Source organism: Micropterus salmoides, unplaced genomic scaffold (assembly GCF_014851395.1).
Source record: "Micropterus salmoides isolate LMB-PRFRI ecotype aquatic unplaced genomic scaffold, ASM1485139v1 Ms_hic_scaffold_7, whole genome shotgun sequence".
Classification (NCBI taxonomy): Eukaryota; Metazoa; Chordata; class Actinopteri; order Centrarchiformes; family Centrarchidae; genus Micropterus; species Micropterus salmoides.
In genome coordinates, this window is record NW_024044459.1 from 17,689,145 (window position 1) to 17,710,082 (window position 20,938).

Consider the following 20,938-nt stretch of genomic DNA (forward strand, 5'->3'; position numbering starts at 1 on the left):
TTCCCTCATCTTGTCTGTCATTTCTCACGGTGGGTGGTGATGGCGCAGTGGATAAGACATGTCTTTGGTGTGAGAGATCCATGTTCAAACCTGTGAGACACCATTGTGTACCTGAGCAAGACACTTAACCTCTAGTTTGTTTGTTTTTTTAAATTGATAGTTTATCTTATTCATACTCTTCTTAATGTAAAATCAAAGCCCAATTCATTCATATTTAAAATCTCACCATCACTGATCTTTAAAAAAGCATACTGAGTGTGATGCTTTCAGCTTCAAAGTGTTACAACAAAAACATTTACCATCCAACTGAGTTTAAAAACAGTTATTATATTTATTTGAAAGACAACTTCTGAAGAGTCTTGTTGACCCTAATGACAGATGCTTGTTGTTGGATATGTTTCACAGTAAACTTCATTCTAACCAGTCCCTTCTAGGTTGAAGTGCTAGTTTAGCATTTAAAATTAGTTACTGAAACACCACCAGCAAGAGTATGACTAAGTTAATAGATCTTTATTTGATTTCATATCTTATGCATTTTCATTCAAAAGGCATGAAGATAGAAAAGGTGACAAAAAATGGGTCATGGATATAAATATACAAAGAGAGGCAAAATCTTTACAATCAGTAACATTACATAAAGGCTTAAGCTAGCCATATGGACATGGGGCACAGCACTTTGGATTACTAAAATTCACCAGAAGCTACGCTGGAACCAGGCTACATGATAGTTAACGTCCAACTTCATGCAACTGCCCAACATTCAAGCTGTGCCTTACCTTCACTCATAAACAAAAAGTTGGATTTATGTGCATTACCTTCCCTTCCCTTTGGCAATGAATATACAAAACTCTGCCCCACTGTTTCCCAGAACTAATGTGCATCATTTCTCTCCGAGGTAACTGCAAATACAGAAACCCAAAAATACAGACAGTTTAACTCATGTCTATACAGTCAGTTGTCACTGTTAAATACAAGACGAGTACCATGCCACAGATCAAAGAAATCTGACTGGTCCATTAAAAAGAGAAGCACAGTAGTACAGTCAAGTACAAGATGACAGAATAGGCCACATTGGCAAAACTGAAACTGGTCTACTTCAAGTATCCAATTACATTTCAAACCCCATCTAAAATCAACGGCTTTAAGAATTTACATTCACAGACATTACAAAATATTTCAAATTGGCACAAACTCTGATTAAGTATTTACTGAAGGTGCAGATTACCAAGAGCTTTTTTTCTCTAAATGCACAGAAGTCAAGATGCAAGTGCAATAAATAATAATAATTAATATCAACATTTATTTCAACATAAATTCATAAATAAGGGCATGGACAACTAATATAAAGAAAATGTGCTTTGAGAGGAAACAAGAAGCTAAAGCAAACACAAAGGACAACATCCAACAATCAGCAAAAACAATGAACCACAATGGTGAACATTAACAAAGGCACAAACTCACGCACGCACGCACGCACGCACCATGTACTAGCAAATACAGTTTATGCACATGCTTAGGCACAAATATTTAGTATGGGATCTGATTTTGGTAATACTGGATCATGTCGTAGGTTCTACTTCTGTAAGACAAAAAAGGAATCGAAACAAATGTGAATAACACTTTCTGGAAATTAATATATATTAATATATTAACAAGAATATAAAAGGATATCCGAACTGTTCAGATTTTGTACTGACCTGTTGCTGAGGAAGCAGTTCTGGATGACTTTGATGATGAAGGAAGCTGCATCTTTCTCACTCAAACCAGGGTTGAATCGCTGCCTAGATGTGGGGAAAGAGACTATGAGCAACAGCGAATGACATTCAAACTGCTTATTCTCATTCACACTGGCACACACATGCAGACACATATACACGCCTGACTCACTTGAGCAATTTGATGGTCTGTCCTCTGAAGCAGGGGAGGCCAGTGTCCAGCATGAGAGTAACTAAAGAGACCACACCATCCATGTAGGGCCTGATTCACCAGAGGGAAGTTGTTTTAATGTTACATGTTAGCAATCTTCTTACTTCCGTGAACATTTGCCTCATCACTTCTACGTACGCACCTGACAGCCAGGTATCCCCTCACACACATCTCCATGAACCATTTGAAGGGTGTTGCCTCCATCTTCCCACCCATGATCATCACCATCTCATCGGTTAGCTTGATGTCTGGCTCCCAGCCGAGGTTCCCGCCAGGAGAACTTTCAAACATGAACCCGAAGTCTGGACACACACACACACACACACACACACACACACACACACACACACACACACACACACACACACACTCTGAGAGTTTACTTTACAGTTTTTTTTTTTAATGCTCTAGTATCATGTTGCAGCATGAAGATAATAGCTGGCCCTATAATTACAAATACAGCCAAGACTGCAGACAAAATGATGCAGAATAAAGGCCATTAAAGGTTATTATTTGAATATCGGACATAAAAGTTCCAAAAGTTTGATTACAGCCATTTTGCCAATCTTGCTAGAAATGTGGAATGGGAGAAAAAATGATTCTTAGATGCATCGCGATGCAGACGTGGAAGATTCTGATTACATCAACAAATGTCAAAAAATAAATCATTTAAATGTTAATTGATAACGTAATGTTGACGGAACGCAAAAGGTGGAACTCGGGGAAGTGCGGGGGCCTTTCTCATTTCCCAAATTTCCACTTCCTCGACTCCTTGATCCTCGATTCCTCCAGGCGCATTTTAGTCCCGCCCACACGAGATGCGGGCTGGAGGAGTCCAGGAGGAGACGCGAGGAGAGAGGAGTCAAGGAAACGGGCATTTAATGAAATGAGATGTCCTTTCCTCGGAGCCGTCATTTTAAAGCGACTTCACTTAAATCTGACATGTTGCACAGCTGCATCATCTGTCCACTGTTAGAGCTGTGATCTCTGTCAGAGCAGCAGATCTTTTGGCACTAAAGGCTACAGATCATTTCTTCACAATCCAGAAACATGTCTGTTAACATTATAACATGCAGAAACATCTTGAGGTTCTAATAAACATTATAGCATCTGTGGAAAACAGTCAGATTACAGCAGCCTAATCATAGACTAGGCTACACAGTAGGCCTACCACTTTTTTGCGGTGCACCTGTAAACAGGAAATCGTTACAGCCCTCAGCTTGATGAGACGAGCGTTTCATCATCAGTCCATTTACAAAATGACACAGTAACATTTATCTCATATAGTCTCAATTACAGCTGTCATCACAGGACAGAAAAAAACCTGCAGGGTTAGGCAGCTGACAGGACAGAGAGAGGAAACAGAAATAAATTTTCAGCTTCTATAGTCCATGTTTAGACTCTGATGGAGCTCAGGACTGACCAAAAGGACGGCTGCTTTACTCCAAACAGTTTTACTATATGAAACTGAACTCTGTGTGAGACCGTTTGGACGTGAAGAACACAGAACATGAATTAACACCAGATCCTCACCGATCCTGTCGGCGTGTTGGGAGATTTATTATTATTAATTTATGTTGCTGTGGCTTGTGCGTAAATGCGCAGTGTCACTGGGGAAACGCTTCATACAGCCGCTATTTAATGTTAATTTTTACAATTCTGCTGCCCATCCACACATCCCATTCAACATCAGTGATATCAAAGTGAAATGACATTAAGGAATGCGGTTAGAACAGCTCTTTATGAGGCGCTACACGAACGATGAAGGGCAGAAAGTTTGATTCTTTTTAATAGGCTTAACTGATACAACTTATGAAAACAACAGGAACACTGCAGCGTCCTGCTCCGGCTATGGGTTGGTCCAGCTGCTTGTCACGCCTCTTGTAAACATCATAGCGGCTGAAAAGACTTCCGCAAAGGATACACTGATGTATCCTCCAGCAAGCCTCCTCGATTCTCGCTCCTCGATGTGCATTTTAAGAATTCAGATGTACTTCAAGATGGCATGCTGAGATCGATTTCCAGGTCACACGCTCGAGGATCGAGGAGTCAAGCAGACAGAAATTTGGGAAATGAGAAAGGCCCCAGTGTTCCCCCTGCGGAATGAATAACTGTAGGTACCATATCCGTGCTGCCTGCCAGACACACCCAACTAAAATGTCACACAATATCAATTAATATCAATGCACAAGAGATGATTTTATCTATATTATATAGCTGCAGTACCGGACGCTGCAGTTTCAGGACCCCCGCAATCCTGGGGCTGCAGTTCTTTTGTGACAGCACCACCTAGTGGATTGGTGGTGGTAATGCACAACAACACGGAGGAGGTTAACCCTGTCTGCCCAGCTGTAGGGTTAACCGGTTGACATGCATATAATCAATAACTTAGGTTTAGGCACACACCCTGTGATGGTTAGGGTAAGGGTAACTGGCTTCGGGGGGCTTTCAAAACTAACATAGCTAGCTAGCTAACTAGCCAGCCAGCTAGTTGGCGGTATCAAAGTAAACAAGGGGCATACAAATGCAGTTCCGTTCCTAGGATTGCGGTCCTGAAACTCCAGCTTCCTGTACTGCAGCTAGATACTACTCTGTTTTGGCTGTTTATAACAAGCTAAATTAGTAACGAAGTAAGATTAAGTAGCTCAGCTGTATGTCATTACTATCTTACCTACTTGTCAAGGGTTGAGAACATCAGGTGCAAGCTTAGACTAAACTGCTATACAGCTCTGTCCTGTATAAATACTGTATATCGTGATAATTATATTTCAGTTTTCAGAGGAGTTTAACAACTGGTTGTTAAAGAAATGAGGGACCATGGAGATGAGGTTAAAGGTTCAGTGTGTAATATTTCTGAGGATCTATCGCAGAAATGCAATACGAGATCCATAACTGTTGTAATGTTTTCAGTGGTGTGTAAAGACCTTACATAATAAACCATTGTGTTTTTTATTACCTTAGAATGAGCCATTTATATCTCCATAACCGTGGGTCCCCCATTCAACGGACATCGCCATGTTGCATCGTCATGTTTCTACAGTAGCTGTAAACAGACAAACAGCGCTATGGAGCGCATTTCGTCACTATGTTCTTCTTGTTCTACGTCTTGTACGTTAGAAGAAGAAAAAGTAATAATATGCTGCAAGGGTCAGCAAAAAAGTTTTGCATCGGAGCAATATTTTCAACCATTAGATGGATGAGAATATAAGACATAATGTTGACGTATACTAACATGTTATTTGGTTAGCTCAGTTGGTAAGCCGTAGGAGTCACAACCCAAGTGTTGAGTGTTCAACTCCACTTTAGGACAACTTTCCCCTCTCTTCAACAAATGGATTCTGCAGCGAATGTTTCTCAGATCACGGAATGTGCTGCACTGTTTTTGTTTCAGTGTTTGATCCACATCCATCAACCTACTGACGCTTTTTCAATTCCCCAGTATCTCCAGGCAGGAAATTTAGGGAAATCACGTTTTCTGACGGCTCTTTCAGAAGTGTGTCAAGCAGGCTACAGAGTCTTTTAATGTCGTTCAGTCTTTCAAAGTATAAGCTCAGTTCAACTCTAATACTGCATAACAGTAAACAAGCTTCTTGCGCTTTTATTTTGTAGGCAAACCACTAAAGAGAGTTGCTGTTGTGACTGAGATCTATTTCAGCACCGCTATCAAAGTATTTATTTATTTATATTTTTGCCGCTATCAAAGCACCATAATCTGGCCGCGGGCCAGATATTATTGCTGGCGGGAAGTTTTGTCAATGGTCCATAATCACAGAGAGAATTGATATGTTTCCCTTGTCAATGTTTGTATAAACTTTATCCATTATGTGGTTTATAATGGACTGGGGTGTAGAAACAGTGACAGTGTTTCACACTCTTGGCTCTGTCAGTGGCCAAGTCACAATAACATATGGTTTTACTGAATAATTTCATAAATATAATTTCTTAATAAATATACCTTAAAAACCCTCATTTCTTGACTGGCCACTCTCTCTGTCTCAGAAGAGACACCTTTGTGCTGTTGTCAGCCACCGTAGCTGACCTACGCTCTTTGAAAGGGCGCAGTGGTAGACTGGACAGATGGCTGCATTTCACAACCCTCACCACTAGATGCCACTAAATCTTACACACTGAACCTTTAATGAAGTAAACTAGTCCTTTTAAGCTGATTAGGAGATGTTTCTCTTGGATTTTAATGCACAAATTTAATGCTTAGTAATTATCCAGGGATCCTGTTTAGAAAAAAAATGATGTATCAAGATGCATCGATAATCGTTTTATAATTGCATCGCAGCCCACTGAATCGTAATCGAATCATGAGGTGCCCAGAGATTCACTATGGTTGGGTATCGAGAACCAGTTTAAGTTGGAACCATTAAGAAATTTCCAAGAACCATGGATGTGTTAAGACACGTGCATTTCAATTCTGCTCATCAGTTCCAAACTTTTTGCATATTTCAGTCGCACTCCCGATTGAACTGCAGTGAACCTTTTAAATTCCATAAAAGTTGCACTTATCTGCCAGGACTTGCTACGCGGACCTAACATCACTTCATTTGTACGCAGTATGTGAACAAAGCACGCAAGAAGAGAGTACTTCTGTTTACATTCCTGGACCATGGTGGACTGCAGCAAACGCTCAAAAGTTTGGCTTTTTCTTAGATATGTGCCTCCAGAGATACCCCTCTAGTACAGAGACTCCTTTTACTTTAGCCATGAAGAGGAAACTGAGCAAGGACAAACTGGATGAATGTCAGAGTGGTGATAAGATTTGTTGTGAAATGGTTCGAATCAGAACCAAGATTCAATGACAGCCAGAAGAATCAGAATCGATAAAACTCTCAGGGAAATGCAAACAATACACACCAATGTGAATGAGGTGGCCCTGGCTGTCCAGCATGATGTTGCCGTTGTGTCTGTCCTTTATCTGCAGCAGGAAGAGCAGCAAGCTGTAAGCTGCCATGCTGCGGATGAAGTTGTACCGTGCCTGAAAAGAGAAATGTTGGAAGGAGTATCAGATGATTCGGTTAGTAATTACGGTACACTTTTACAGGTGTAAATGAATGACTGATGGTAGAAAAGCCTTTACAAGGTTGTGAGATTTGGTATTTACCTTCTGGAACGCTAGTGTGGATTCATCTCCATACTGATTCCTGAAATAGTCGTACATGCCGAAGTCTGTCTGTCTGCCCAGCTGGTCCCGAGACTTGCAGTCCGGGATGCACTCGATTACACCACACTGTGGTAGAACATCAGAAACAGTAAGATTGAGAAGTGGTTTGATTTTAGGGGAAAGTTAAGACTTGCGGTTTCATCATCTTAAATGAAAATGTGTTTTGAACATGTCAAGAATATAGACGAACAAAGAAAAATTTTATATGAACTCACTCCAGGTGCTGTGGCCACCACCCTATAAGGAAACACATAGAGATCCAGGCCCACCAGCTGGAAGATGTTCTTAAACAGGCTGATGATCTGAAGAGCCAGCATGTCCTGTGAACACAAAGGACGAAAAGGTAAAGAAAGAGAATTCAAACTAAAATAATTAGGTCACGTCGAAGGAGGATATCACAAAATCAATGGAAGATAGCAGTGTAATAAGTGAAAGGAGAGGACTGTGAAGCTGAGACCTGTCGGCAGTCGTCTCCCACTTTAAATATGGCTGCCTGCCAGCAGATTCTCTTGGCCTCCTCTTCACTCTTCACCTCATCTACAGAATCTGAGCGACACTGCAGACCTGAGGAGAAGGTGTCACAATGTTTGTCTGTGCACACACTTGAGAAATTCAGTATTTACTTTCATTTAACATTAGCAGTACCTTCTTTTTCAAGCTCGCTGACTCCACACCTCCTAACTTTGAATTTAGCCAGGTAGGGGGCTTTGGCAGCACTAAATAGAGACACAAAAGGATACAAAAGTGCTTTTATATGTTCAGTGAAGTTGTCACGTTTCAATGTGAATTGTGGTAACTGTAACAAGTATTACAGAAGATGATTTTGAGGCCAACCTCTGCATTGGGGTCCCAGACTTGTAGTCTATATCCAAAACTATGGCCTCTGGATTACTGGGAAGATAACAGCCGGGTTGGACTTTGATCTGTGACATGGCTTCCAGGCAGGCCCTCTTCCTCTCCTCTCCTTTGGGAAAAGGTCTGATGAAGACACACAAAAACAACTTGAAACCACAAAGTTTCCACAACTCTTCTATTATACATTGGTATCTCACTAAATGACTTCAGACCACCAGTGACAGTCGGGCTCTGTTGTTATTCACAGAGGGGAGTCACTAGGGTAGAGAGTAATAGAGAGTGGAAGCCAGGGGACAACCAAACTTTCTCCCCTGGACAGCTGCAATTAGTGCTGTAATGAGGGCTGATGGGAATTTTGTCTGCCTCTAGTGGACTGACAAAACACTCTCTGTGAGAGCCAGCAATAATAGGACCTGTCAAAAAAACTTCTCATCAGCTGCAGGGTGTACACATGGGCAGACAGGTAGTCAGGGGCAGAGGGAGACGGCATGCAGTGCCTTCCAGACCGGTGCATAATCAGAGAGACATGAGACCAAACAACAGCCAAATAAATGAACAACAAAGGGATTAAGAGAGTAGATCACTGGTGCAAGGCAGGTAAAAGAACAAAACACATTGGCTCAGGGGAAAACTTGTTATCACTTCATAAACACCTTGAACATTACGTAGAGGGTTCTGTTTAACAGAAAAGTTAAACTGTAGTTATACTTTAAGGCCTTTGGCAAAGTTCAGCGTCTTAGCTTCATAAATATTTCTCTTTTCTTTCAATGTCGCTGTCAGATTGTCAGAGTGCATTATACACTCACCAGCCGCTTTATTAGGTACACCTGTTCAATTGCTTGTTAACACAAATAGCTAATCAGTCAATCACATGGCAGCAACTCAGTACATTTAGGCATGTAGACATGGTCATGACAACTTGTTGAAGTTCAAACCGAGCATCAGAATGGGGAAGAAAGGGGATTAAAGGGACTTTGAACATGGGGTGGTTGTTAGCGCCAGATGGGCTGGTCTGAGTATTTCAGAAACTTTTGATCTACTGGGATTTTCACACACAACCATCTTTAGGGTTTACAGAAATTCTCAGAGAAAGAGAAAATTTCCAGTGAGCGGCAGTTGTGTGGACGAAAATGCCCTGTTGATGTCAGAGGAGAATGGGTTAAACCAAGGTATGCAGACTACCATCTCTGAACGCACATGTTGAACGTCGATAAGACACATGCCTTTGGTGTGAGAGACACGGATTAAATTCCCCACTGTGACACATCCACCAATGTGTCCCTGAGCAAGACACTTAACCCCTAGTTGCTCCAGAGGTGTGCGACCTCTGACATATATAGCAATTGTAAGCTGCTTTTGATAAAAGCATCAGCTAAAATTTAACAAAAATGCTCCATGTCACAAAGTCCAAATCATCTCAAACTGGTAACTTGAACATGACAATGAGTTCACTGTACTCCAGTGGCCTCCACAGTCACCAGGTCTCAATCCAATAGAGCACCTATTGGGATGTGGTGGAACGGGGGATTTGCATCACGGAAGTGCAGCCAACAAATCTGCAGCCACTGCGTGATGCTATCATGTCAATATGGATCAAAGTCTCTGAGGAATGTTTCCAAAACTTTGTCTGTCCAACAACATTTCTGGTCTCTCAAAACTGATACTAATACTTCAGTCAGATAGGTGGTAAGTGGTAAATAATCTAAAATGTTATAAAAACTTTGGGAAAAATTCAGCAGTAATGTAAAGAATATGCTACTGTAATTAAACGTGCAGTATGGTCCCTAGAGTAAAATAGAAAAAAGCAAAGCGTGTTCATACTTGATAATGGCCGACACATTGGTGATTTTGTTGAAGAAGTCAAACTCCCTCTGGTAGAAGTCTTTGGCCGGGCCAGACAGAGAGCCAGTGATCTCCTCCACCATCTGCTCCAGCAGATCACCAATGTCAGCTGCAGGGAGAGAGATCATCATTGTGTTTTACATTAGTATGTTCAAGTGTTGTGGATGTGCACATGTGGAGTTAGAAAGAGAGAGTGAGGGTGAATATCCCACGGTCTTTATGGCTTCCTTCCTCATCCAGGAATATGTTGGTCTTCATGTTCCAGATGAACTGGTGAGCCAGAAGCTGAGACTTCTGAGCGGCCCACAGGATGTACTCTCTCACATAACCCATCTACACCAGGTTGTGACAGGACAGAAATACAGGGAGAGTTCCGACAATTACATAATCTGAATATATGCATTTTCTTTAAATGCATTTGCTAACTCAGAAAATCTGATATTTACCTTGTCGTAACGAAGCGCTTGGACAATTTGAGGAATGTAAAACAAAATGGCATCCTAGACAAAAGGAAAAAATACATTTTACCAGCGAGGAAAAAAAGAAATGCCATAACTTTGTCATTGTATACAAGTGAAACAGAGTCCTCTGTAATGTGGGCATCCCTTGGGCTTATTAGTGTTAATTATAGACAAATTAAGTGATTGGCTGGCTTACCTGCCTACCTGCGCACACTCTGCCCATGCACTTACTGCCATGAAAATGTGTTTTGGGGCAGTGGCTTTGGTCGGAGGCATGAAAGAAGTGGGTGGGATTTTTCCAGTTGGAAACTTTCAAAAATGTTGCTGTCTCTTGATAGTCCAACGTTGCATACCCCCGGTTTAAGAGAATAATGGCAATTTTATTGCCCAGGGAAACAAATCCAGATGACAACAGCTGATTGTGTATGTGTGCTGTACCTGCATACCATTAGCTGCCTCTTCTGCCCCTATCACTTGTGGAGTACCTCAAGGTTACATTTCAGGGCCTATTTTATTTGCTGTGTATGTGCTCCCTTTAGGCTCCATCTTCCACAAATACAATGTTTCCTTTCACTTTTACTCTGAGGACACTGCCTACCACTGGATCCAGGGGATTCCAAAACCATCACATTCATCCCTAATTGTCTGCAGGATGTGAAATGCCTGATGGCAAAAATCTGCCTTCAGTTAAATCATAATAAGACAGAAGTGATTGTTTTTGGTCCACCCAACATCACAGGGAGTATAGCTAGCCACTCAGGGCCACTGTCATCAAATCTTCATGCCGATGACAGGACACATGGGTGTCATTTTGAGTGAAATTTGACAAACAGATCAACTCTGTGTTATAAGGTTGCTATTTTCAGGTAAGTCCATCCTGTTTCTCTCAACAACATGAAGATCCGCATTTATCTCCTCAAGACATGATTTCTGCAAATCACTGTACATGGGTCTTGGCCAGTCCTCTTTGTCTCGCCTGCTGCTGATGCAGAAAGCTGCAGCGAGACTTCTAACTGCTACCAGAAAAAGACACAGCATTACACTGGTCCTAGTATCACTGCACTGGCTACCTGTCAAACACAGGGTTGGTATTAAGGTTATTTTATTTATTTTTAAAGCCATGGCAAACCCTGTACATTTTAGAACTTCTCTGCCCCAACTCTAACTCTAGGCCACTTAGATCCTCAGAATAATTGTTTTTAACTGTTCTACGATCGAGGCTAGTGGGTAAGGGAGCTTGTGCCGTTGCTGTGGCAGCCCCAAAGCTTTGGAATAGTCTTTACTCAAATGTTCCCATTCTATTGGCACTTTTAAGACAAATCTCATGTTTTTAATCTTAGAGGTTTTAGTATTTTTTAAATAAATTGATCTTAAAAGTTTTATTCTGTTTCTGTTTTAAATTTGTGCACATATTTCGATATTGCCTTTTTTCTATTATTGCCATTTGCCATTACCTTTTTCCTTTACTTGCTATTGTTGTGCCATTTATTCTAATTTGTACAGCGCTTTGGTAAACTCGGGTTGTTTTAAAACATGCTATATAAATTTGACTTGACTATATGTGAACGTACAGGAGGAAAGGAACGAAGCACTTTGACCCCATACTGGGCTGTGAGAGGGTGAGGAGGGTACAGGGAGGAGAAGTAGGACAGTCCAGTTGGGGGATCTGCTGGGGCCCAGCACAGGATATGACTCAGCTCTGGAGAGTCAGCATCTATTGTGTGCCACGTCACCAAGAACTGAAGAAAAACAAAAAAAGAGAAACAAAATTGAGAAAGCCAAAATTTACATCATTTATAAGTTCTACTCTATGTACAACATGCATCACAGCATCCATTCAACATTATATATGATGCAAGGTTATGACCCCAAACCTGAGGGTGTGCTAACTAGCCTCCAGAGTAGGCTGTGTTCATTAGTTACTCAAGTGACAGGAAGGAAAAAAAACAACATGTCAAGGATGATCATCTGCTAAATTATGGTGGCCTTTGGGGAAGGCCATGATCTGCCTCCCCTGCTTCTTCTTTAGACAGATAAGAAGCTCATTAAGAGTTCAGTCAGGTAGAACTAAATGGAAATAGAGGACACTGGAGGGAAAAATATTACTTCAATAACACCAGCATCTCTCAAGTGACAGAATATGACCACTTGAAAGCAAAACACTGAGGGCAACTTAAGAGAAATGTAGTACCGGGAACTTGTGAAAAAATCATGTATTTAAATGCTTAAAGTCAACAAAGGTCAACAGCACTCAGTGAAACCACAGTATTATTTACCAAGGGCAGTAAAAATCCTTGCTGAAAGTGTATGGCTATAGACGATTGTAATGATCCAGAAAGGGTTTTAGTCACAACAGATCTTTAGATTACACATAAAACTAAGATAAAGAACAGTAAGCACAGAAGAGAAATTAGAGAGAAAACTTATGACAGCGGAGTGGGAAGACAGAGTAGCAACTTGTCTTGTCTGTAAGGAACCGCCATCCTGTTGGTTTGTAGTGGAAGGCGGAGGGCCTCACCTTGACTGCTTCTGGAACATCACACACAGCAGCTGGATCCATTCGCACTAGGCGAGTCACCTCAGAGACAATAGCCTCCGTGTTTTTAAATCTGAAAAAAAAAAGAAGAAAGAATAAATTGTGTGAGAAGTGCAACTTCTCTGCCATCTTTGTTGTGTTGCAGTTCAGGCACCGTTCAATTGCTTCTCGCTGCAATAGAGAGCAACGATGTACAGGGAGTTATGGATTTCACCTTTTAAAAATTTCACTTATTGGATTATTTTCATTTCAATTGTTGGAAAAAATCTATTACACTTTCAGTTTGACATTGACGAAACATGGGTTGTAATGCATTTTTTTCTTGGTGTACCTGGCAGGCAGCTGCAGGGCGAGGTACGGTGCTATGCTCCAGGCCAGATTAACATTGTCCTTCCACTGTTTCTCCGTCAGACTGATATATTTGGACCTCCAGTTAGCGATGCTGGTCTCCACGGACTGTTCAGTAGCAATAGCCAGCTCCTGAGTGGATAACGGGTTGTACCATATTGTCAGCCGTTCAATCTCGCTGGCCTAGACGGAGACACAGGGAACGAGAGTCATCATAATTGACCAATAAAGTGTCATGTATAGATGTAGAAATGTAATCATTTGATGTCAATTCCTTTATTACCACATAGTTGTGAATATAAATAGTGGTTGAGAAAGTGTAAATACCAGTAAAGCCAGTAAAAGAGTCCGGCGTTTCATGTAGTACTTGTGAAGCTGAGAGCCTCTGTTGCTTTTTTTAGATAGTCCTGAAACAGTGCAGGACAGCAACACATCAGTAATATGTAATATCTGGAAATATTATATTACTTAAAAATACTTATTTCACCTGTGAATAAGAAGCAGGTAGAAGTAAAGTTTCATTGTGATCATCTTAGCAGCACATGGTGTGTTCCAGCATAGCTCACTTAAGTTTAACATCCTGTGTGTTTTACCTGATTTCTTGGATATGGTGGACATCCCAGAGGACAGAGGGTAGGTGTTGATCCATCCCTGACCAACCTGCTGCCTCTGGCCCACAGCGGCATCAAGACTGCTCCGGCTATCCGTGACTGTCACTACAGACAAGCTGTTCACAGACATGTCTTGGGGATCTACTCAAAGAAAAATTGAATTAATCTATCATGCAAATCAATTATCCACCTATCAAGAAAATTCAAATGTAAAGGCCCAGATACCAACTTTATTTAGGAAATTATCATGATAAGGATTTAAGGGAGTAATAGGGGAAAATCTGCTTCTTCACTTCTCAAAAAGCTCTCTGAGGGTATTTTAGACTACATTTTACATTTTGACGTCCTTCTAGAAGATATTTTGAACCACTCCCTAATCTGTAACCTGGGCCTTCTAAACAATCAAAACAGTGAAGTTATCACTACACTACCCTGGAGTGTATAGTAAAAGTTCAATTTTACATTTATATTTAAATTTTATTTTTCTCAGTGCTGTACCTGGGGGAACCAGCTGGCTGGCAGCCAGATACTTCTTGTCAGACTGCAGGCTGGCATAGAACTTGATCATTATACTGATGTCTTCTCTCAGCCTCTTATCTGCCTGAGTTGGAAATTTGGGAGCGACACTACACAAAGACAGAGATGGCAAAAAAGGGACAATTTTAAATAACACACAAGAGTTTTCTTTTTGCCAACCAAACACAATTGAATTTTTTCTACCTGAAGTAGTCAAAAGCTGTGGAATAGATCTTCTCTCTAAGCACATTTCTGATGGTGGAATTTGTCACAACATCAGCATGCAGAAGAGTCAGACCCAAAGTCAGCAGTCTGGAATGAAGCACAATAGTCTTATGAAGTTTAGGATTCAGTAATTATTGCAGCTGACAATTACAACATTTAAGATTAAACTAATTTCCTGTTGTAATAATGAAACACGGTACCTGAATCTTGGTCCAATGGCAGCAACATGTCGGTTTAGGCTACTTTTGGGTCCTCCGACGCTCAGAGACAGAGATCTCTGCAAAATGGCGGTGAAAATCTCCACTTGGTCAGCACTGCTGTACTTAGCTATCTCAAACCTCTGCACAAGAAACTGGAGGGAGAACAGAAAAAAGGAATAAAGAGGTGATAGTTTCCAACCCTTATACCTTCAAAATAATGAGTTCAACTCAATTTTATGAAAAATACATGAACATTATAGAAACGTTCTAGGTGAAATGCAGACAGACATGCAGCAAAATGGTAAACTCTTCAAGTTTCATCCCCCAAAAAATTAATTTTTTTAACTGTCCAAAAAGTGGGTAATCTCCATAATTAAATCTCCACCCACAGAAAGTGATAAACCAAAACAGAATAAAATGATAACTGTCTCCTAAACAACATCAAGCAAGCAGACTGTTAGCAGACAATGTAACAAATTTAAATGTTTCATGTTTAAGAGATTTGCTAATGTTCCTACAGTATGCACCTTTAGAGTAGCGTCACTGCATTAAAGACCAGTGGATTGGTGAACATGAGCATGCTGTGTGTATTTTACTGACATCAAGTTCAGTGAACTTTGGATACTGAAGTTTAAAACAACTTAAAACAACCAGAAAGTACAAGCTAGCAACAGAGAGGACAAGAAACCAAATAAGTTTATGTCTGTGTGTCACTGACCTCTATCCAGAGGAAGTGAGGGATGACATCAGGTGCACATGGTGCAGGTTGACTCTCCTCTGAGACAGCCAGGGGGCCGGCCTCTACCTTGGCCTCAGAAAACAAACCCATCTTCAGCTCTACTGTCATCTGCCAAGCTCCTGCCATCTCACGCATGAACTAGGCAGACAGAAAAGAGAAGATAAGAATGAATCTATTATACAATATATCTTGACCAAGACACACATTCATGTAACTAATTATTCATATGATTTCATGAAAAGGATAAATAAACATACTGGCACTTCCACACCGTTGTGTGCAGCCAGGAGCCATTCCCAGCAGGCAATAGCAGTTTCCATGCCATGTTCTGTAAACATCTTCAGAGGAGACCAACACAGATGGTGCAGGAGCTGAGGATCGCAGTCTGAAAGAAAAAAAATATTGAAATTTACCATAACTGAATTGTATGAAAAAAAACAGCACTATTGCTGAAAGATGATAAATATAAAATCAAATGAAGCAGAGCTGCTCACTTTTGGTAGTTATGAGCAGGGCGGCCATCTTGAACATGACCTGGGTGAAGCCCTCTGGGTCTTTTCTGTCCAGAGCGCTGGTCATCTGATGGATCATCATCTTGCTGAGGTCTGACTGGCTGTGAGTCGCCTCTGAGAACTGGATCATACCAGCCACCTGGACAGCACATAAACAGACAAGTATTAATCATACTGTATGCAGAAAGTCCAGGAAAGTCACACCAATCTTTATAATATTAAGACTTCACCTCTCCTGTGTAGCGGTTCCGCAGGTTTAGTGATGCCATGAAGTTGGAGTAGTCCTTCTTCACACACGCTGGTCTCTCTGTCAGCTGGGTGGTCTAATGAACAACACAGTTTCGGAGCCGCTTAGGGCCAGGACACAGTCGCAAGCTAGGAAAGTAATATACGTAACACTTCTGGATATCCTAAAGGTATCATGCCTGAAACCTGTCTCTCTGAATTTAGTGTTTAGACCAACCTGAGGGAAAGCAGCCTACGGTTGGCCACATGGTGGAGGACAGCACCAGCATAACCAGTTAGCCAAATGGGCAACCAGCCAACCAACCCACCCGTCCATTGCAGGTAAGTAACCAGGCAACCAGCAAATCCGTAAACCAGGCAAGCAACCAGGTAGGCAGTTCGGTGCAGTTTAATAAAGATAAAATACAACAAATGAAGCAAATGAAAAGACAGATATAGCAGAACGCTTGATCCAGAACACATAGGAAATGCATAGCAAGCAAAATAATATCACACAGACTAGTAAGCACGCACACATGGACATATAGGGCTGTAAACAACTACAGACAGGGGACTGATTAAAGGAAACACCTGAATAAAGAGAGTGGAGAAACATTTCAAATGCAGAAGCTTCCATGCACCAGGTCTCACTGAAAACTTGTGAAAAACGACAAACGTGTAAGACAACGCTCTCCACCACCATAACACCAAATTATATATATATTTATCTTCAAATCTATTTAGTGATCTGTGACTGACTCTGGTGCTATTATGTCCTTTTGTTATGTCTGGCTCTGGCTCTGGTTCTTTCTTTCTTTCTTTCTTTCTTTCTTCTTTCTTTCTATCTGCTGCACTCAGGTCTCTTGCAAGAGATCCTGATTTCAATGAGAGGACCTGATTAACTAAAGGTGGTATATAAATGAGGGAACATCTTGTTCATCCCTCCAACAGAGTTCCACAGACTTGGCAAGGAGCAGTGAAGCTGTTCTGGTACTGGCACTTTATGTTGAGTTTGGTTTTTCCTTTAAATTGTCACCCATTTGTAGATTCCCAGTGTTTACAGAGCAAGAATACATAAAGAAAAAAATAATAAAACATATTTGCATGAAGGATACAAGACACTTCTGCTCAGTGTAAACAAAACTGCAAAGACTTTGACAAAGCAACTAAAAAGCACATTTGTTAACGTGTTAGACATGTTGGACAAATGTTAATAAGCATCAAATCAACAAGTGGTAGCACACAATAACTTATTGCATCCTCAATGCTCTAAAAGGGCTTGTGTTGTGGTTTTTTATGATGTCTAAACAATGTTTCACACAATCCACTATGTTGAGTGGGACAGCCTGACACTTGTTCTGCAGTCTTTGAATACTAAAATGTGACAGGTAGCTCAGATTATGACCACATCATTAATTTGGGATGTGTAAATTTGTCTAAATTCAACCTGCCTTTAATCTGGGAAAGGGTTTGTGTGCAAACCTGCAGGGATACCAGCATGTGTGTGTGTGTGTGACTCACGCCAAGCGTAGTACTCTGTCTGTTGTAGCCTGCAAAGTGCAATATGCTCTCTGTGGCCATGGCCAGGCCAGTATGCTGGGACAGTCCTGAGACCCAGTTCTGATGTTTGTTCAAGTACTCCTGCACAAGACATGACATTCAGGTAAGATATAGGAATGGACCAAAATACAGAAAGGGGGGAAAAGAAAAGCAATAATGGAACAACAATGACAAATATCCTCTATAGTCAAAATATACAATGATGACTTTTCTTATACTTGCTTTCAGTGCAGCCACTTTTGTTGGTTTTTTCTTAACTAAAAGTAAGCAGTAGTTACAATTAAATGCACTCCTTTAATTGAGTGTGTGTTAACCATCTCCAACTCCCCAGTTTTGTAGATATTTATGATGTCAAAGAAGAGATCTCTACTATGAGGAAACATAAAGGTATAGAAATTCACCTGTAGGTGGGACTTTGTGACTGAAGGGGCCCATTTCATTGCCTCTTTCAGGATCTCACCACAGCGAGCAGCAAAGTCCTTCACTATGCTCTACAAGGAGATGAGGAAACCAGGATACAATAATTTATGAAATAAAGAACATAAGTGTTGTAAGACAGTTAATGTCAATAAAATGTAATTTGTAAAACATCACATAAAAACCAAAACTAAGGATTATTTAACTGATGAACAGATTTAACAATCCAAAAAGAATGGAGTAAGAAAAAAGGCCACTTCTGTCTTTAAAACAAATACTGTGCTGTCCTCTAGTGGTCATAAGTGTACTAACAGTTCAAACTCACCTCTCGGGCCTCATATGTATCAGGAACAGTTATCCTGTAGGGGGTGTCTGGAATGTCATAGTATGGTTGATCCTTGTGGATGTCCTAAATAAACAGAGAAGATATTTTTGCAACCGAAACATATAGTTGCACATATCTATACACTGCACCAAAAGAGATACAATACAATTTTATTTCCCACCCCTAGATGTTCTTGTTCTCTATAGGGATTCAAACTAACAACCTGGGGCTGTGTTGTTCACACCTGCCCTCCACTGATACTTACAGCACTTAATGACAGAGAGAGTGTCTGCAAGATGTCCAACATGGTCTTCAACACACGACCGCTCCAAAGCAGATGGGGGAAACTAGTAGAAGTAACATATAAGACAAACAGGAATAATACTGTTTAATACGGTTTTCAAAGTCTGAGACTGCCTCATACAAAGTTACGGAAACGGCACCCTGTTTACTTGGTAAGTTCGCTCAATTCCTGGATGCATATGGGATCATGATTATGTCTGATCCCAAGACCCTCAACATTTGAGCCAAAATAGCCTAATATTGCTGTTTGACATAACTTCTGACTACACCAAATAGTATTTAAAAAGATTTTTCCTGAGGCATTTATTAGTTTCTGACTGAGGGCTGAATAGCCTACACACATGTAGGCTATTCTATGTGATCTCCTTTTGATAACTAATGCAATAAGTAATGTAATATTGTTTTACTTCCATTCACTGAGCCTCCCCTGAAACTGTTTGGAGCCCCTCAAGGGAGGCATGCCTCACACTTTGAAATATGACAGGGAAAAATTTAGGCTGACGAGGTTCTTGAATCATTTACACTCACGTCTCAGCCAAACCAGAGAGGTATTTGTCAGCCACTCTGCGGATCCTCTTGTGAGTGTGGTTAAAGTTGACCAATAAGAATTGGGCATGACGCTCCAATTCCTCCTCGTGCGCTTTGGTCTTGGGCTAAAAACATGAGAAATATACTTTGGTATTTATTGATATTGAAGAATAAGACATATGGTCAACAAGACGTCTAAGGCTTTTGAAATTGTTTACCATCATCCCAAATTTTAGAAGAAACCATGCTACCTAACCTTCTCAGCCATCATTTGGAGGAAGACATCAAACACCTTATCGCCAACACATATAATACACAGCATCATGCCTGTGAAGAAAAAAACATGAATTTTAGAAAATAATCAGCATGAGTAAAAGAATGGCCAGAGGTGAAGAGGTGTAAAACCCTCACCAGATTTGTCTTTCTGGATGGCTTTGTCTTCAAAGTATCGAAACATGACCTGGAACCTGTCGGGATCGTTCGATCGCAGCATCCTGAAAAAGTGCAGTAGGAAAGACAGAAATTACAGTTTTGTAATCTGACCTCATAATATACAAATAATTAACAATGTAAAGTGTAAAGGAGCTGACCTCATGTATTCTAGTCTGTAGACTGAGAGCAGGTACGTGGACATGGCAAAGTCTAGCTTGTTAATGAGGGCAGATACTTCAGGAGGTGGGTCAAGGAGATTGCTGATGGTTGCCCGCAGTTCGCTCAACTCTGCCTGAAAAACAGAAATAAATAATTTAAAGATTATTCCTGGACTTTTAAGAAGTATTTTCACAACCTTACTAGATTTTGAACACTGTACCGGCGTGACTGTATCATTTTTCAGGGCAGAGTTGTATTGCAGTTCGGAGCGAAGGGGTTCCCCACTGGGAAAGGTGAGAAGAGGAGACTTGGTGGCAATCTCACACACACCTTCATACCACTCTTCTGGCCAAAGCCCTGAAAAGACAAAATATATATCCAGAAATGAGGGAGCACTGGACTGTAATGACTGACACTGATGTTGGTATGCTCATATCTGTAATCTGAATTAATCATTTAGACCTGTGAACATAGCTGTGTTGATACTGAGGATAGAAAAAAAATCAACATCCATCTCCATCTTATTTAATGAACCAAAACATTTCTAGGAATCGCTAACCTTTTGGTATAAAATAAATCTCCGTAATTATTTAAAGGTGCATTTACCACAACAACGTATTGTAACTTCTCTTGCCATAGCCTGGACAAACAACTCTGAGAAAATAGGACCTACAAATGAAGGCAGTGGGCCTTGATGTTTTGAAACTCGCAAAACTTCAACACTGAACAGGGAAGAAAGTTTGTAATGCAGCAAAGCTACTGACTACCAAAATTTGCACCTTTAAATATCAGCTCCCATTCATTTTATGTGCTATAGTGCAAAAGTTTCTTCTACTTTCTACTAAACATGTAGCATACTAAAATCAGTTCATCCCTTGCTCACCTGATCCTTCCACAGCAAAACCCATGACCACAGAGTACAACCAGAAGTCCCTGAACAGCTTCTGGAGACGGGGCTTTGCCTCTTTGATTGGTGGGAGTCGCCTGGTCAACTGTGAGTTTGAAGAATGGCCACAGGAAAAGGGATTAATGATCCATTACACAAATT

At 40.8% G+C, this 20,938-nt stretch overlaps 1 protein-coding gene across 2 annotated transcripts in view; it reads right to left on the reverse strand.

Annotated features, from left to right (window-relative positions):
• Positions 1 to 494: 494 nt before the first annotated feature.
• Positions 495 to 20,938, reverse strand: part of pi4kab (phosphatidylinositol 4-kinase, catalytic, alpha b) — a 33,153-nt gene continuing 12,709 nt past the window's right edge. The window contains exons 20-55 of one of the 2 annotated variants that reach the window (XM_038704344.1): positions 20,774 to 20,882; positions 20,111 to 20,247; positions 19,890 to 20,023; positions 19,711 to 19,793; positions 19,556 to 19,626; positions 19,300 to 19,424; positions 18,734 to 18,815; positions 18,469 to 18,552; positions 18,128 to 18,217; positions 17,688 to 17,807; positions 16,405 to 16,419; positions 16,172 to 16,264; positions 15,924 to 16,080; positions 15,687 to 15,814; positions 15,409 to 15,567; positions 14,691 to 14,842; positions 14,470 to 14,577; positions 14,248 to 14,375; positions 13,732 to 13,890; positions 13,466 to 13,545; positions 13,122 to 13,321; positions 12,773 to 12,863; positions 11,826 to 11,993; positions 10,240 to 10,293; positions 10,006 to 10,126; positions 9,773 to 9,902; positions 7,931 to 8,074; positions 7,742 to 7,812; positions 7,554 to 7,660; positions 7,312 to 7,416; positions 7,037 to 7,162; positions 6,790 to 6,910; positions 2,069 to 2,228; positions 1,888 to 1,977; positions 1,698 to 1,781; positions 495 to 1,579 (exon numbers count right to left, since the gene is read on the reverse strand). In XM_038704344.1, the coding sequence (XP_038560272.1) occupies positions 1,528 to 1,579; positions 1,698 to 1,781; positions 1,888 to 1,977; positions 2,069 to 2,228; positions 6,790 to 6,910; positions 7,037 to 7,162; positions 7,312 to 7,416; positions 7,554 to 7,660; positions 7,742 to 7,812; positions 7,931 to 8,074; positions 9,773 to 9,902; positions 10,006 to 10,126; positions 10,240 to 10,293; positions 11,826 to 11,993; positions 12,773 to 12,863; positions 13,122 to 13,321; positions 13,466 to 13,545; positions 13,732 to 13,890; positions 14,248 to 14,375; positions 14,470 to 14,577; positions 14,691 to 14,842; positions 15,409 to 15,567; positions 15,687 to 15,814; positions 15,924 to 16,080; positions 16,172 to 16,264; positions 16,405 to 16,419; positions 17,688 to 17,807; positions 18,128 to 18,217; positions 18,469 to 18,552; positions 18,734 to 18,815; positions 19,300 to 19,424; positions 19,556 to 19,626; positions 19,711 to 19,793; positions 19,890 to 20,023; positions 20,111 to 20,247; positions 20,774 to 20,882 (4,038 nt within the window). In that variant the 3' untranslated portion in view covers positions 495 to 1,527. The remainder of the gene's footprint in view (positions 1,580 to 1,697; positions 1,782 to 1,887; positions 1,978 to 2,068; positions 2,229 to 6,789; positions 6,911 to 7,036; positions 7,163 to 7,311; positions 7,417 to 7,553; positions 7,661 to 7,741; positions 7,813 to 7,930; positions 8,075 to 9,772; positions 9,903 to 10,005; positions 10,127 to 10,239; positions 10,294 to 11,825; positions 11,994 to 12,772; positions 12,864 to 13,121; positions 13,322 to 13,465; positions 13,546 to 13,731; positions 13,891 to 14,247; positions 14,376 to 14,469; positions 14,578 to 14,690; positions 14,843 to 15,408; positions 15,568 to 15,686; positions 15,815 to 15,923; positions 16,081 to 16,171; positions 16,265 to 16,404; positions 16,420 to 17,687; positions 17,808 to 18,127; positions 18,218 to 18,468; positions 18,553 to 18,733; positions 18,816 to 19,299; positions 19,425 to 19,555; positions 19,627 to 19,710; positions 19,794 to 19,889; positions 20,024 to 20,110; positions 20,248 to 20,773; positions 20,883 to 20,938) is intronic. The other variant, XM_038704345.1, reaches the window with a different exon arrangement.